The sequence below is a fragment of the Ziziphus jujuba genome, chromosome 6, assembly GCF_031755915.1.
Source record: "Ziziphus jujuba cultivar Dongzao chromosome 6, ASM3175591v1".
Classification (NCBI taxonomy): Eukaryota; Viridiplantae; Streptophyta; class Magnoliopsida; order Rosales; family Rhamnaceae; genus Ziziphus; species Ziziphus jujuba.
This window is the reverse complement of record NC_083384.1, coordinates 12,092,944-12,107,930: the sequence shown is the minus strand read 5'-3', so window position 1 is coordinate 12,107,930 and position 14,987 is coordinate 12,092,944. Positions and strand designations below refer to the sequence as shown.

The 14,987-nt window shown below is 31.4% G+C and overlaps 1 protein-coding gene across 5 annotated transcripts; it reads left to right on the top strand.

Moving 5' to 3' along the window:
- The first annotated feature begins 4,063 nt into the window (after positions 1-4,063).
- LOC107430725 (uncharacterized) lies at positions 4,064-13,438 on the top strand. Of its 5 annotated transcripts, none has more exons than XM_016041599.4 (20): positions 4,066-4,365; positions 4,534-4,752; positions 5,468-5,576; positions 5,684-6,049; positions 6,130-6,185; positions 6,485-6,731; positions 6,816-6,871; positions 7,081-7,330; positions 7,507-7,670; positions 7,779-7,921; positions 7,995-8,096; positions 8,495-8,633; positions 8,804-8,890; positions 8,965-9,126; positions 9,382-9,723; positions 10,223-10,407; positions 10,498-10,616; positions 11,411-11,787; positions 12,315-12,524; positions 12,849-13,438. In XM_016041599.4, the coding sequence occupies exons 1-20, from the start codon at positions 4,321-4,323 to the stop codon at positions 13,176-13,178; spliced, it is 3,708 nt and encodes a 1,235-aa protein (XP_015897085.1). In that variant the 5' UTR covers positions 4,066-4,320; the 3' UTR covers positions 13,179-13,438. The 5 variants fall into 5 exon arrangements, with proteins under 5 accessions (XP_060673982.1, XP_015897085.1, XP_048319317.1 ...); XM_048463360.2 differs by having other exon boundaries at positions 4,067-4,365; positions 10,501-10,616; XM_060817999.1 differs by lacking the exon at positions 12,315-12,524 and having other exon boundaries at positions 4,064-4,365.
- The last annotated feature ends 1,549 nt before the right edge of the window (positions 13,439-14,987 follow it).

The following is a 14,987-nucleotide window of genomic DNA, read 5'->3' as shown; positions in this document are numbered from 1 at the left end:
CGCTACCTACTACTCCCATGTTCTGATGATGACGATGCAAATTCAAAGCGAGCAAGATATTGTGTTGTTCACACTTCACAGTTTTTGGCGAGAGTCTAAACCCACCATTTTTCCCAATTGCATTTCTATTATTCTTAATTTATTAAGACTTTTATTTCCCAAAAAAAAATAATAATAATAATAAATTTGGAAGACTTTTTTTGAAAAGGCTTCCCACCCTAAAATTATGTCTCAGGTGATTTCCGTATTATCAAACAGTCAAGGTAAACGAAAATTTTTATTTAATATTATAAAAATATAAAATTTTACTATAAAACATATGAAAACCATAGTTTTATTATTGTGTATAATCTTATTATTTTTATGTGGTACTGCATGATGGTGACCAATTTCACGAGATTAACGTTTAATAGTAGACATTAGGTTCCATCAGCACATGTATTTTAAAATCCCATATAAAAAATGCTAAAGACATTAATTAATCTAGCAAAATGTAATATTATATTATTGGTTTATAAATATTTAATTATATTTCTTAAATTTTTAAAAGTTTTAATTATTTATATTTATTGTATATTAAATTTTCAATTTATAAAATAATATATATAAATAATATGATAAAAAATTTATGAAAATACAATGAAAGTATATAATTGTCAAAATTTGTACACAATTTTTATGATTCTACAATTATAATAGCTATCTCATATCTGTTATAGTTTTTTTTTTTCACAAATCTCTTAATTTATCAAACTCTATATAATATATTTGAACCAAATATATATATATATATATATATCATAAAAATATATTTTTTTAGCAATTCCTCCATTTTAGGCGATGAATTTAGTTTGCTGAGGCGCTACCCGTTGTTGCATGAATCACTCCTACAAATTTTCAAACAGTCTTTGCGTTAAACTGTCTCTCTTACCTTTCTTTTTTACCAAATCTTACAATTATCTCTACCTCTTGGAAAGTTTGTTTATCTTTTCAAAATCCCTTACTCCTACCATCCTTTCATATATATAATTTTTAATTTCAAAATATAGGGTATCAAATATGTAAATAAATAAATAAATATATATATATATATATATTATTGTTGTAGTTGGATTTTGCTTGGAATATTGGATTACTGTGTCAATAACAATTCTTAATACAATGTCATTTATTTAACCATGCCAGTTTTGAAATATATTAAAAATCCTGTTAAAAATAAAGCAGGATTTTAAAGATCAATATCATTATATAAATGATGACAAACAAAAAAATCAATATGTAAATATAACAAACAATTAAGTATTTAAGGAGCCTTGTATTGTAGAATCTATATACATATATATATATATATATATATATTAATGCTTTAATTGGAGTGATTTCTATTTTGGAAGTATTATTAGGAAAAGAATAAATGTTTTACTTTCTCAGAAATTTTGTATTTTCAATTGTAATATTTATAAACTGTAGGGTAGAACAGGTAAAAGTATAATTTTATTTTAATCTGATTATTAGTCCTTTAAAATTATTCAATAATAGTTTTAATTAAAATGGGTATAATAGAATCATTTCAATAATAGTTTTAATTAAATGGGTATAATAGAATCATTGCCAAAAAAGAAAAGAAAAAAATCATTAAAGAACAAAACACGACCTAATTTCAAAAACTTTTAAGTAGAAAGTGAAATAAAGATGTTAACATAATTTAAATACTAAAAATTATTTCATAAAAAAAAGAAAAAAAGAAATATATTATCAACAAAATAAACATCTAAAAAATAAGTGATATCAACAATTTAACATGCAGAGCTAGTTGTGCTACAGTGGATGTTAGTCCTCTATTATAATATTGGGCATTCTATATATAATTTTGATATTTTGATATCGTTATGGACATAATTTTTACCTTATACTGAAAACCCTGTTTGCAGGACAAGTAAAGATAATTATATAAATTTACAATTTACTTGTAGTTTGAAAGTTTTTTTTATAACTATCCTTGTGTTTTGATTTTTTATAGTTTTCTTATCCTTTTAAATTATTATTTTTTAAATAGATATTTATATAATTTCTTTTATAAAAGGACAAAAACATCTATTTAACTTTCAACCCAAAAAAAAAAAATCCATTTAATTAAAAGTTTGCTAAAACAAGCTTTGTTAGGTTTCTGAAAAATTGTTACCAAACATTCAAACCCCCCAAGTGAGTAAAATGCATGGGAGGCAGCCCTTGTGGAATCAACAAACACTTGAATTGGATATAATCTGATGGGACTCCAACCTAAAAAGTTTTCAACCTTTCTTTCTCTTAATCAATTGAAGGTCCCTTATTGATTCCCTCCAGGAACCAATGTAGTTTAATATTGTTTTTGACAAGTGTGTAATCTTCTATCTAGTAAATAAAAAGAATTACCGTGTGTTGATTTAATGAGTATAAATCAAGCTTAAAAGCCTGCATTGACGGGTTGTCTTCCACCAAGACTAAATAATAATTTTATGGTAAATATTTCACTTCTGTATACAAAATCATAAATTTGATAAATCATTCTATCTTTTAAAGTATTATTATAATCAAGATTTAAAATTTTGGTATTAATAAAATTATTGAGAGTTCAAAATATGAAAATATCTAAGAAAATATCAAAAATTATGAAATATTGATAAAAATTTATAAAGAATAATGAAAATTGATGAAAATTTATTTTAAAAAATTAAAAATTTTATTGAAATTTTAAGATTAACTTATTTAATTAATTAATTATCAAATTAACTATTAAAATTGTAAAAACATTGAATGAATATTATAGTTTCCTTAATAAATCGATTTATAATAAAAGTTAATAGCTAAAAATATATTAATATCAATAAAAAAAATAAAAAATACAAATTTAATGAAGTTATTTATTTATTAAGATATATAATATAATTATTAAAATTACATTATATTTTATAAATATTATTTGAATATTATAAAAAAATTCCTGGATGGTATTATTTGTATCTTTCTCATTTTCATTTTAAAATGTGAAATGTAAGAAATAATTATTAAAAAATATATTTTTTTGATAATTTTGTATATAATTGTTAATATCCATTGATATCAAAATTTTAAACCTTGGTTTGTAGAAAATATATTTCCTATATATATTTCAATTTTTATCTACATTCTAACTTTTATTTACCTTATAATATTTATGCAAATATTAAATTTATTATTGTAAAAAATAATAATAGGTATGTAAACTTATAATTAGTGATAAGAATTTTTTCTAAAAATATAATAGGTAGACTTATCTAAAATATTTTTGAACATTATTTATTAAATGTGAATTTTATTATTTTTATTTGCTTAATTGTTGGAAGACAATTAAAAGCTTAAAAAAATTATTAGTAATATTAAGTTTACAAAAATCAATAATATTTATAAAAATTTTTGATAAAAAATTTAACAAAAAAAATATAGATATTTTCAAAATTTTTATAAAAATTTATAAAAATTCCATAGAAATCTATAGCAATTTCAAAAATTTTTATGAAAATTATAAAAGAATATTAAAAATTTCATTGAATATTATAAAATAAATATTTATTTTTATTTGAAAACTAAATTTACTTTTGATGTATTTAAAAAATAAATTTTTTTTAAAAATTTTGTTAAATATTTTAATATTTTAAACTATAATTAAAACTAATATAAGATGTTTCTTTAAATCAGTTGTGCTCAGGCAAGGGTGTTTGTTTGGTATTGAGTTTCCATTATCATAATTGTGTTAGTTTAAATCATATATAAAAAATGATGTCTTCAAATTAGAATTAAATTATCTATTCTATATTATGAAAGCTAGAAGAGAAATATCTAAATAAAAGGAAATTCAAAACACAAAAATAATAGTGAAAAGCTTTCAAAGTACAAGGGTTTACGTAATTAGACTGAAGTACTAAAGATTGTTATTTGGCAACCCGTGATTTTAGTTTGGTTTCAAATTATTGGTTCTTTTTTTTTTTTTTTAAATGGTTTCAAATTATAGTTGAAATGACGTGTTTGCACTGTGACCATGAAGATAGAGGACCAAAAGAAAGAAAGGAAATAAAAAAGAAAAAAAGAAAAAAGAAAAATCTAAATCTAAAGCCGTTGGAAGTTTCCCTCTTTTTGTGAGTTTGAAATTTGAGGATTTGCCAGTAAATGTAACGGCTAACAACTCTGAATCCTTCTTCTTCTTCAACACGAAGTTCTAGTTTCTCAGTGAAAAAAATAGAAAGAAAGAAAAGAAAAAGCCTCAAATTAGGGTTTTTGTTTTTTCTTTTCTGTTTAAATCAGAAAATGAAGACGAACCGCAAGGTCAAGAAACCAGATCAGTCTTCCAAGGTAACATCATCCTCTTCCCCCAACATTTTTAACCCTCCCACTACTCCTGTGTTTGTTTCCCGAGACAAAAAAAGTCAAATAGTAATTTCATTTCGTGAAATTGTCTTTTTTTGCCTCTGATTTTCTGTTCTTTTACGCTGTCGGTTTTCGTTGAACTCTCTCTTGCAGCTAGTTCTGGAAGAGATTATCGGCCTGACCACGAAGAACTGCAATGGATTGGCTTCCAATATCTCGACAACCAAATGTGCATATGTAGCTGGATGCGTCGTAGTGGTTTACGATGTGGAATCTGGCTCCAAATCACACCTCATGGTGCTTCATCGAATGCCGAAACCTCTGAGCTGTGTGGCGCTGTCCTCAAATGGCCGTTTCATTGCAGCTGGAGAGGTACGAATCACTTCCATATCGTCTCCATTTTGTGAATTTTTTTTTTTTTCTGTTTATGTTTTTGAAAGAATTATCCAATCTACATAACTGCGTTTGCACACTGTTCTATGAATTTGTTCGATTCATATTAAATTTATATTTCCTAACCTTTGCCTTCGTTTGAAGATTACTGTAGAGGGTAAACAACAGCTTGAATTGCAAATTTGATTTGTGTTGCTCACATTTTTCCTTTGTTATATATCTTTATATTGTAGATTATATACTATATATCATCTTGCTATAGAAAGCGTGCCGATGCCCACTTTATCAAACAGGTGCACGCCAAAATACATGTAATTCTAGATATTATATTCCATGATTTACATATAGTTAGATAATATATGCCACGGATTACATGTAATTTGGTGTGCATGCATTTAATAAAGTCTGCGTGCGCGTGTTCTATAGCAAGACTATATATATATATATATATATAGGAAAATATTCTATTGGACTATGTTGGGCAACTTATATCGCGCCATTTTCAGCTGATTACATCTAATCTGATGAAATATCCCATGGATTGTAATCAAGACTTAGGCACTTAGGCAACATCGGGCCCCCATATTGCCTAGTCAAAAACGACTCTTTCTATAAAGTTTTTCTAAAATCGGCATTCAGTGGTGTGTATATATATATATATATTGATCTGTATGCATCTAATATGATTTTGCAGTCAGGAACTCAAGCTGCAGTGTTGGTGTGGGACAGTGCCACTCTGGCCTTTGCATCTGAATTAAAAGGTCATGTATATGGGGTTTCATGCATTGCTTTCTCACCTGATGGTTAGTCAAAAACAATCATCTACACCTGATTTGTTGCCTTATCATAGTTTTCTCTTTACTATTTTTATACATTTCAATATCTTTTGGAATTGGGTTGTTTTTATTAGGAAAATATCTAGTATCCGTTGGGGAATACATCTATCTTTGGGACCGGCAGAGGTGTATGCTGGTTGCAAAGCTTAGAGCAAGTTCATCTTCTTCTGCTGTTGCATCGGTTAGCTTCTCATCAGATGCAAAATTCATTGTAACTGCTGGGAAGAATCACTTAAAGTTCTGGACTGTTGGATCATCTCCAAAGACTCGTTTAAATAAAGGGGCTGCTTCACTAGCAAAGAATGGGAAAGATGTTAATATTGGTCTTCATAAAGGAAGCTCTTTCGTGTCTGTCATATCTGCAATCAGGACTGACAGTAGTATTTCTAATTCTGACCAGGCTGGTGATCTTTTTCCTGTCTATGCATTGACTGATGCAGGTAGAGCACTTCACTGTCAATCTAAGTTACTAATATTGAAAGATTTAACTCAGACTGACAGTTTCTTTCCTTTTTAACAGGTATTTTGTGCCTTGTAAATTCCAGGTTGTCAGTAAGGAAGTCAGTGGATTTAAAGGTACTGTACTTGTTCTATATGGTTCACCATCAATTTCAGAACAAACTGTATCTAAAGCAAAATGGAAACCATGAATAGCATATGAATATCTTTTTGTTTTTTCTCAGTAAAATAGAATATGGATATAATTTTTAAAGTTTGTGTCATGTGATCATAGTTATCTCCATTGCTGCATTGCATCAAGTCAAAGTTGCTCAACCCCTAGGCACATAGTAGAGTTTCTCAATGCTTGTTTTACGGATTATTATGTGATAATTACCTTTTATATCGCCTCGCCATTTTCAAAACATAATTTTCAGGTCAGAAAAGGTTTTGCATTATCTATATCCAACAAGCTAATTGCTTGCGCTTGTAGTAATGGAATTGTGTGCCTCTTTAACGTTGAGACTCTCAAATATGCCGGAAGTCTACTATATTCAAAATCCAAACAATACTGTGTGGAGAGTGACATTGTTTCCCACGCTAAAGATACAGAAAAGGATTTTGAAGTTCTTCCTGTTCTTCCCGATGCTATTGCTTGTCAGTTCATGATGTCAGAAAAGCTTGGTGAGTATTTAAGACTAGATTTGCCTTGCTTTTCAACTTTTATCTGTATGTTAGCTCAAAATAGCGTACATTCATGGTTTGCAGTGGTTGTCTATGGAGATCATAGTCTCTATATATGGGATATTCATGATGTGAACCAGGTGATTGCTTTGTCCAGGACTTGGAACTTATGTTCCAGTCTTTACTGTCATTTCTTTGAGAGAGGGAAAAAAAAAAAAAAAAAAAAAAACTTTACTATTATAACTTTTTGTGACTTTCTTGTTACTCAAATCATTATATGGGTGCTTTTTGAGCTCAGCATTACTTTTTAAAATCATCCAAATGCAATAAAACAATAATATCTTTCCAGGCTACAAGGTGCTGTGTGTTAGTTTCACATTCTGCATGCATATGGGATATCAAGAATCTTTGTTGTGAAAACATGCATGATCAGTCTCTTGCCTGCGTTGCTAGAGGCTGTTCTGGTGGAGTTTCTTTTGCAACTTGCTCAGCAGATGGTACCATTAGGTTATGGGATCTTTTGTTGAAACCAGGCTCATTAGATGATAACTCAGACCAGCTTTCTCTGAATACTGAATCAATGGGCACTGCACATTTAGGTAATTCTTGAATCTTTAATTACTACAAGAATTAGATCCTAAAACAAAATTTTAAATAAATACATGAAAAACTTGTAAAAATTTTTAGGCTCTTACATGAGACAAAATAGTTACCAAGCAATTTCTTAAGTGTTTCAGAATTACATATGTAGCCTATCTTTATGATTTTGTTGTAGTCAGTGCGGGAACATTTGAAAGAGATGCTGTTGAGTTAGGTGTTAGCTCTCAAGGATTCCGGTCAATGGCAGTTAGCTCAGATGGAGTGTACCTTGCTGCTGGAGATTGCAAGGGCAATCTTCATATCTATAATCTACAAACTTTTGATTATACATGTTTCCAGGTTAGTCTAGGTACTTTCATGAAGTTTGAAATCCTTGCTTGTAGAAACAAACTGATGTAAGCACAAAAAAATATGCATCTTATTTTTATATTCGTTGTCATCTGGCAGGGTGCTCATGATGCAGAGATCCTCTGTTTGAGCTTTAGCTTGTCAAAGAAAAAGTGTGATAATTTTGGAGAATTTACTGATAGCCATTATCTTCTTGCTTCTGGGGGGCGAGATGGACAAATCCATCTTTTTGATGTCCAAAGGTTGTCCTCATAGCTTTTTTGGGCTATTCTAGTTTTTGTGATTGGAGTGTTAAGCATGCTTCCTTCATAACAGGAATTTTGATCTCATTGAAAGTATTGAAGACCATGTTGGTGCAGTGACTTCCATAAAACTTGGTTACAACGGCTCTAAGATCTTAAGTTGCAGTGCTGATAGGTAATTTTTTCCATTTGTTTGCTTGAACTTGGATTGTGGATTTTTTTTTTTTTAATCCATTCAAATTATTTGAACAAATTGTTAGAAGAGTCTGCCTGTAAAACAATATATGTGTTGATTCTTATACATTTAAACTGCAATTCGGACAAGCTTATCTTGTTTTGCATGGTATTTGAAATTGCAATATTTAGGTGGATTTCTCTCTAAAATTTCTGAAAGGTTGCTTATTTATGTTTCTGTAGTTCTGTTCACTTATAACATGACTAGTCTAGTTTCCTAGATATTTGAGATACCTTTCTTATATGTGGTTTGATATTTTTGTTGCTATGGGAAACAAATGAATTTCAATATTTCATTCAAATTCATTTTTTGACAAGATTATCAATTTTTACCTACAGGTCTCTGGTATTTCGAGATGTTAATATCACATCCAATGGTTTTGCAATTGTGCGTCATCATCATCATACAGCATCTCATGGAACCTTATATGACATGGCTGTCGATCCAAAAATGGAGGTTGCAGTCACTGTTGGGCAGGTTCTTATCCAAACTTAATTTGTTGATTAATTTGTATCAGATAGTGCTGAGAAAGGATTTAGCTTCAAGTGCAACCTACCTGAGTAGTCAACTGCATCTCATAATCTGTGTATCATTTGACCAGTAATGACAATATTGGCAATTAACAATTTGTTTTTCCCTACTTCCAGGATAAGAAGGTAAACACATTCGATATTACTGCTGGGAAGCTGATTAAATCATTCAAGCAAGATAAAGAGTTTGGAGACCCAATAAAGGTTAGTAATATTAGCGGTCGATAAGGCAGCATACCATCATCACTTCTAATGCTGAAACCTTATCATCTACACAGGTCACTATGGATCCTAGCTGTAGTTACTTGGTTTGCTCCTCCTCTAATAAGTCAATCTGCATTTATGACTTTACTACTGGGGAGTTAGTTACACAAGCTATGGGGCATGGTGATGTTGTTACTGGTGTCATCTTCTTACCTGATTGCAAGCACATTATTTCTGTAAGCTTCTATGACTCTTAAATCTCAAATTCGATAGATAGGTGTAAGCTTGAAAATGCAATATTCCTGTATTCTTGGTTAGCCTCAGAGGTTCAGGCTTTTTATGGTGCATATTGTTGAGATCATGGTGGTACAAATAGAAAAGAATATGAATGCAATTACCGAGTGAGTATTATTTAATGTGTCTGTATGTGTGTGTGAATGCTTTTATTTTTTATTATCGTGTATGGACTTCTAACTTCTTGATCCATTTAGGTAGGAGGTGATGGCTGTATCTTCATATGGAAAGTGCCTATACTTTTGTCCTCCATAATGCAGAAGAGGATGAAGGAAAATTGTGGTCCATTATCTCCAAAAAGCTTAGCCAGGCCACTTCGTCAAGCCTTTCTTTGTGTAGAAGAAGACAGATACATTTCTGAGGATCTGTCATTACCAGAAATCTCCAACCAAATTGGGCGAAAAGTTGTTTATGGAGGAAAGGACCCTCGAGAGACCATGGCATTCAAATTTAGTGTTTCAAGACTTCCTCGATGGGCACAAGCCAAAGTAATGAGCTCTGAAGTTGTCTCAAGAAAACTTGGGTTGACTTCACCCCAGGTATAATACGTTATAATCTTGATCCCACAGAGAAAGTGAATCCCTTTCTTGTATTCTTTATAACATTAAGTAGATTGGGCCACTGCACACTGTTGACTCTGCAATTTTCCCTAAAAATCTTCATTAAATACATGTTTTCCAGCATTTTAGAATGTAGCATGTTTCTTAGAAAGCAAAACTGTATGCTTGAATCATTCAATTAAATATATTACAGAAATGATCAATACACACCCCAGTTAATAATGGCCTTAATGGTAATTATAATGTCATAACTGTCTGAAATGCTCAAAGTATGTCATTTCAAAATGATATAGATTCCTTGTAAACATATTGTTTAACCAGCATTAAATGACCTAATTTTTTGGGAAATAAAATTGATCACTGTGTCCGCACAAGTAGTTAATTCCTGTAGTAAGTTTTCTAGATCTTAAAATGGCATTGCTTTTCATTGATTGTATTTTATTTCTATGCTCTGTCATGCTCTAATTGCTTCCCCCAGCAACTGGAATTGAAAGATTTCTCTCCTTCTGTTGGCAATGGTCTGAGATGTGCTCCTTCTTCCCCTGAAGCTCAAATGCCACCAAGACATGAAATGGGAAGTGAGACAAGCCTTAGTAGCTTGTCAAGAAGTTCTCCTGATTCCGAAAACAATCACAATTCTTCAATACCTCAAAAAACCCTTAGGTATGCATTCAATTATTTTAGCAATTGTTCTGTTTAATGAATATTAGAATGCTCTGCTCCCACACTCATGGTGCCATGTACACAATTTAGCAGCTTTGCCATGGACAAACGTTGGCACTCGATTTATACTGTATGTTTGGATCTGCTGAATTCCCCGGCAATGCAGGATGTAAAGGAATTAAAGCCGTCAGTGTCTTGCCAAAGTTTGCGTAAGGCCAAACTCTTGTATTTATGTGATATAACTCTATACCTTTATTGATGGAAGAAAGTCTACTGCTAGAAAAGTAACAAGTTATCTTATGAATGAGAAAAATAAAATTGCCAGAAATGTGATCTTTTAACTTTTGGTCATATAAACATTGTAGCATCATTTTATGCATGGGTTAGCTTGGTTTGAAGATTGAGCCGTCTGCATATGGCTAACTGATATGTTAACCTCTTCTTTTCCATAGTAATCAAAACCTAGTTGATAAAACAGTTTGGAATACTTTTACACTATTCATGAGTTGGTTAAGGAGATCTCATCACCAGGAATATCACATAATTAGCACTTTAATATCCTGGGTATGAACCTATATATATATATATATATATATGAGAGAATGGTGTTTATTTATCATCTTTCTCAAGCTTGCGACAACCTGTACAACAGAGAATAACAATTTTGAAATTGCTATATACCATCCATATTAGCATATGTTCTTCCTGAAAACATGTATTCTGACTCGATGAAAACTAAGATATGGTCTTAGAACAAGATGGCTATTTGTCATTCCAACATAATTGAAACTGAATTTTTAGGCGATTAGTGTAAAAACTATCTACTTTCTATTGTCTTAGCTTGATACACATTGTTGGACCTACTTTCTAGCATCTTGAGGTTTTTAGTACTTTCGATGTAAAGTGAAACATCTATTCATAAGTTTGTGAATGGATATTATAATAATGTCACTTTGTTCTAAACGATTTATACATTGTCTCATGAATTATTTGGATCTTGCAGTACACTGCGGACCTGAGGTACCAAGTAATGACCAGCACTTGTATGGGCATGATAGCCAGGTAATGGATGACAGGAAGGGCTGTATATTGGAGAAGCATGCAAGTGCCAATGATTCCGGATCTATATGCAAGAATAATGAGCAACATTGTATGGATAATATGAATACATTTCATGAGGCTGTTGCTGGTTATGTGGCTGGGCATTTGCATTCAGATAAACCTGGATGTGATGTTCCAGAGACCATGGAAATGGCTGAGAAGCTGCATTCATATAAAACTGGATGCGGCATTCAAGAGACCGCAGATATCTGCCACATTAAGTCAGAAAACAATGATCTATTCAAGAAACACTTTAGCAGTTTGTCATCCATAACTAAGGTCAGTACTTTGTTTATTCTCCTCTTCCTTGGAGTGATGTTTGTCAACTGTGAATTTAGATTAGACTTTGTTTATTCTCCTCTTACTTGGAGTGATGTTTATCAACTGTGAACTTCGATTATATAAATCTTAAGTATTGATGTTTTAATCATTATAAGGGTTTCATTTTTAATTGGCAGTCTTGGAGATTCAGCTTCTCATTTGTTAACACAAAGGCTTTTAAGTAACTATAATTTTCAAATTGCTAGTTAGGACTAAATAATTCTTTGAAAGGTGACAGTTAGAGTTATATCTTGAGCTTAGTTTCCATTATTATTCAAGCGAAACATTATTTAATGGAAGTGAAAATAATATTGAATCATACAATAGGGTGGACCATAGCAGTGAAAAAATGGAGAACTAGTATAGAGAAAAATTGAATGACGAATGAAATTTAGTAAAGAAGAACACTTGGTTTTCGATGGAGTAGGAACCATTATGAGGACTTCTTGTTTATACTGATGTTTAGCACGTCTTATTGACAACAGATAGAAAGTGGCAAATCATCAGTCAGGAGAAGGCACTCTGCTCGATATGTTGTCTACCGGGACTATCTTGGAGGCTGCAAGAGACTTTTCGATTCACCCTTTCAAGGTTTAGGTAGTGGTAGTAAAATGGTGAACTGCAAGGAACAAGCATTAGAGGTTCCATCATACCAGATTCTGGATGAGCAGCGAATGCTAGATTCACATGGACAGGTCTGTAAATGCAACTGAACCTGGCACACTCTTACATTCTTTTTAAACAGATTCTGAGAAATGATACGTCGTAGAAGTTAACAAAGGTTTTACTAGAACTTGATGATTGCCTTTGGCATTTCAAACTTTGTGAATCCCATACAGTTAAAATTGATGCACTTTGTTTGTTGAAGATGGAAACCTTATTCTTTGTTCTCTATGTGTATATTAGTGAGGTACTAAGATTTTCTTTTTCTTCTTGCCATCACACTTGAATCTATATGTTATAATTCCTTATGCACTAGTGAAATGGAACTCTAACATAAATATGAATGCCAACTGCAGGACCTGAAAAACTCTATGCAAAGCATACATAATTCCCTGAAAAATGAATTACCTGAACACTCAGTTCCAGAAAGTATGGAAGCTAGAGATGATAAGGGATGTTTTCTAGAAGGAAGTGAAATGCTGGAAAAGATTACTGCATGCAGGGAAGCACTCCTCACTCTAGATGCTGCAGCAAAGAGTGCGCTCCAGTTATTTTCGAGATTACAAACTCAGGGTTCTAGAGAGGACTTCACAAAAGGACCTGGAGCTGAGTTATTTGTTGATGCAGCTAGACTGCTTCCATCAATTGCAGACAAAGTCAATGCAGTTGCAAAAATTGTGCAATGAAGCAGAAAACCATGTGGGAGAGCAGCCAAAATTTCAAATCTTGAACAGTGTCTACCTAAAGCTACATCATCTGAAGGAGAACCTTAGCACCATTTGACATGATTTTAACCTGACAAAGTAGTCCACATTGCAGCCTGAGATAACCTTCATTGTGAATAACCATGCTAAGATAACCTTGCTTCTATTGTTTTTTTTCAAAGAAGCCAAGGATCCTGTAATGAACTAACATTTTGATATAACAAGAGTGTCGTTCTTCGAAAGTTTAAAATGTTTGTCAATTGGATAATTTCTCATATGGATATTGATTTTCTCAGGTTTGGTGCTTAGGCCGTGCTTGGTATGGCTTTTGAAACGCTGCTTCTAACTTTTTTGAGATTTAAAAGGAGCTTTTAAAAGAATTTAGACAGTTTTCTAGAAGATCTTCAGGCTTAAAAAAAAAAGAATTCTAACCAAGTGGAAAAAGTGTAACGTTTCAGAAAACTCTTATGAAGAAGCATAGACTATAAATAGCAAAAATTATCGCAATAAGATTTGGGGAACAAGTATTATTTTTAAATTTTTTTGGGTAATAATCATCTTCAGCAAGAACTTATAGGAACCCATTTCAGGGTAAGGATGGGCCTACCAGACCCATTTCAGCAAGAAGTTCCTCAAAACTGTACCAATAGAAGCCCAGACTTGGCCCATTATACAATTCAAAGATCTGAAATTAATGTGAACAAAAATGAGTTTTGATTTTAATATTGTGGCTGGCAATTCGATCAACCCATTTGATTCCATCCTAAAAAGAAATTTCCAACAAAAAAAAAAAAAAAAAACTTTAAAAAATTGGAGGTCTTTCTTATGTGAACAATATCTTTATCTTTTTTATGTACATCCTTTCCAAGCATAAAATCATCCACCTCTCTCTCCACTTTAACATTAAAAAGTAAAAGGGAAAAAATAAAGCAAAGACCCATCTTTTCTTTCTTTTTTTTTTTTTTTCTTTTTTTTTACCCTATCTGTTCACCCTTGAAAAACCAATTTTCCACTGCTGATTTTCATGCAATTTTTCTAATATAATACTACTTAGGCAATCTCTTTTTTATTTTTATTTTTAATTTGTAAATTTCAAGGCATGCCAGTGAATAATACTAGCTCCCAAACATATACCTATGGATATGTTTTTGGAATATTTGTAAATCCCTAAGAAGGTATGCCTAGGAAATTACCCTGTTGTATGCTTCTTTTCCCTTTGTCTTGCTTTAGTAACATGCCAAACTCTACATTCTTTCTTGGGATTCCTTCACTCTACTTGAATAATCATATATAATTCTTTTTAAAGCCCTATCATAGAAATTTCCCACGAGAAAGTTTTAGGACAAACACTGACCCATGAGAGACCTACCTCATGTGTGCCTCCCCTAATTGCTGTAACTTAGCCTAATCATGCTCATTTTAGCCACTCCTAACAGGTCCATAGGAACCATAGAGCCTCAAAAAAAAAAAAAAAAAAAAAAATTCCCCCCTTAACCAATCCAAACCCCCTTTCTGCAATCCAAGTAAGAAGATGAAAGACAAAAAAAAACACAAGGGTTGGACCATATTCTTAGCCAAAATCTTTGGGTTTAAAATAACACCCATGTGGGAGTGATTAGCGGCATCAAATCGAGCAAATTATATACATCATCTGTTAATTTTGTCACACATGCACTGAAAAAAAAATTCTTTTTTTTTTTTTTAAATAAAGCATGATTAACATGGAAATTGTTATTTAGAGGTATAATCTATGAAGAATAATATGGTTGATGATAGTGGATTTGGGAGGCA

Excerpts from the sequence above, each read along its gene's own strand:
- LOC107430725 (XM_016041599.4), top strand. The coding sequence starts at position 4,321 with ATGAAGACGAACCGCAAGGTCAAGAAACCAGATCAGTCTTCCAAG. Across the intron at positions 6,186-6,484 it reads GGAAGTCAGTGGATTTAAAG|GTCAGAAAAGGTTTTGCATT; the intron begins GTACTGTACTTG and ends CATAATTTTCAG. Across the intron at positions 12,525-12,848 it reads TGCTAGATTCACATGGACAG|GACCTGAAAAACTCTATGCA; the intron begins GTCTGTAAATGC and ends TGCCAACTGCAG.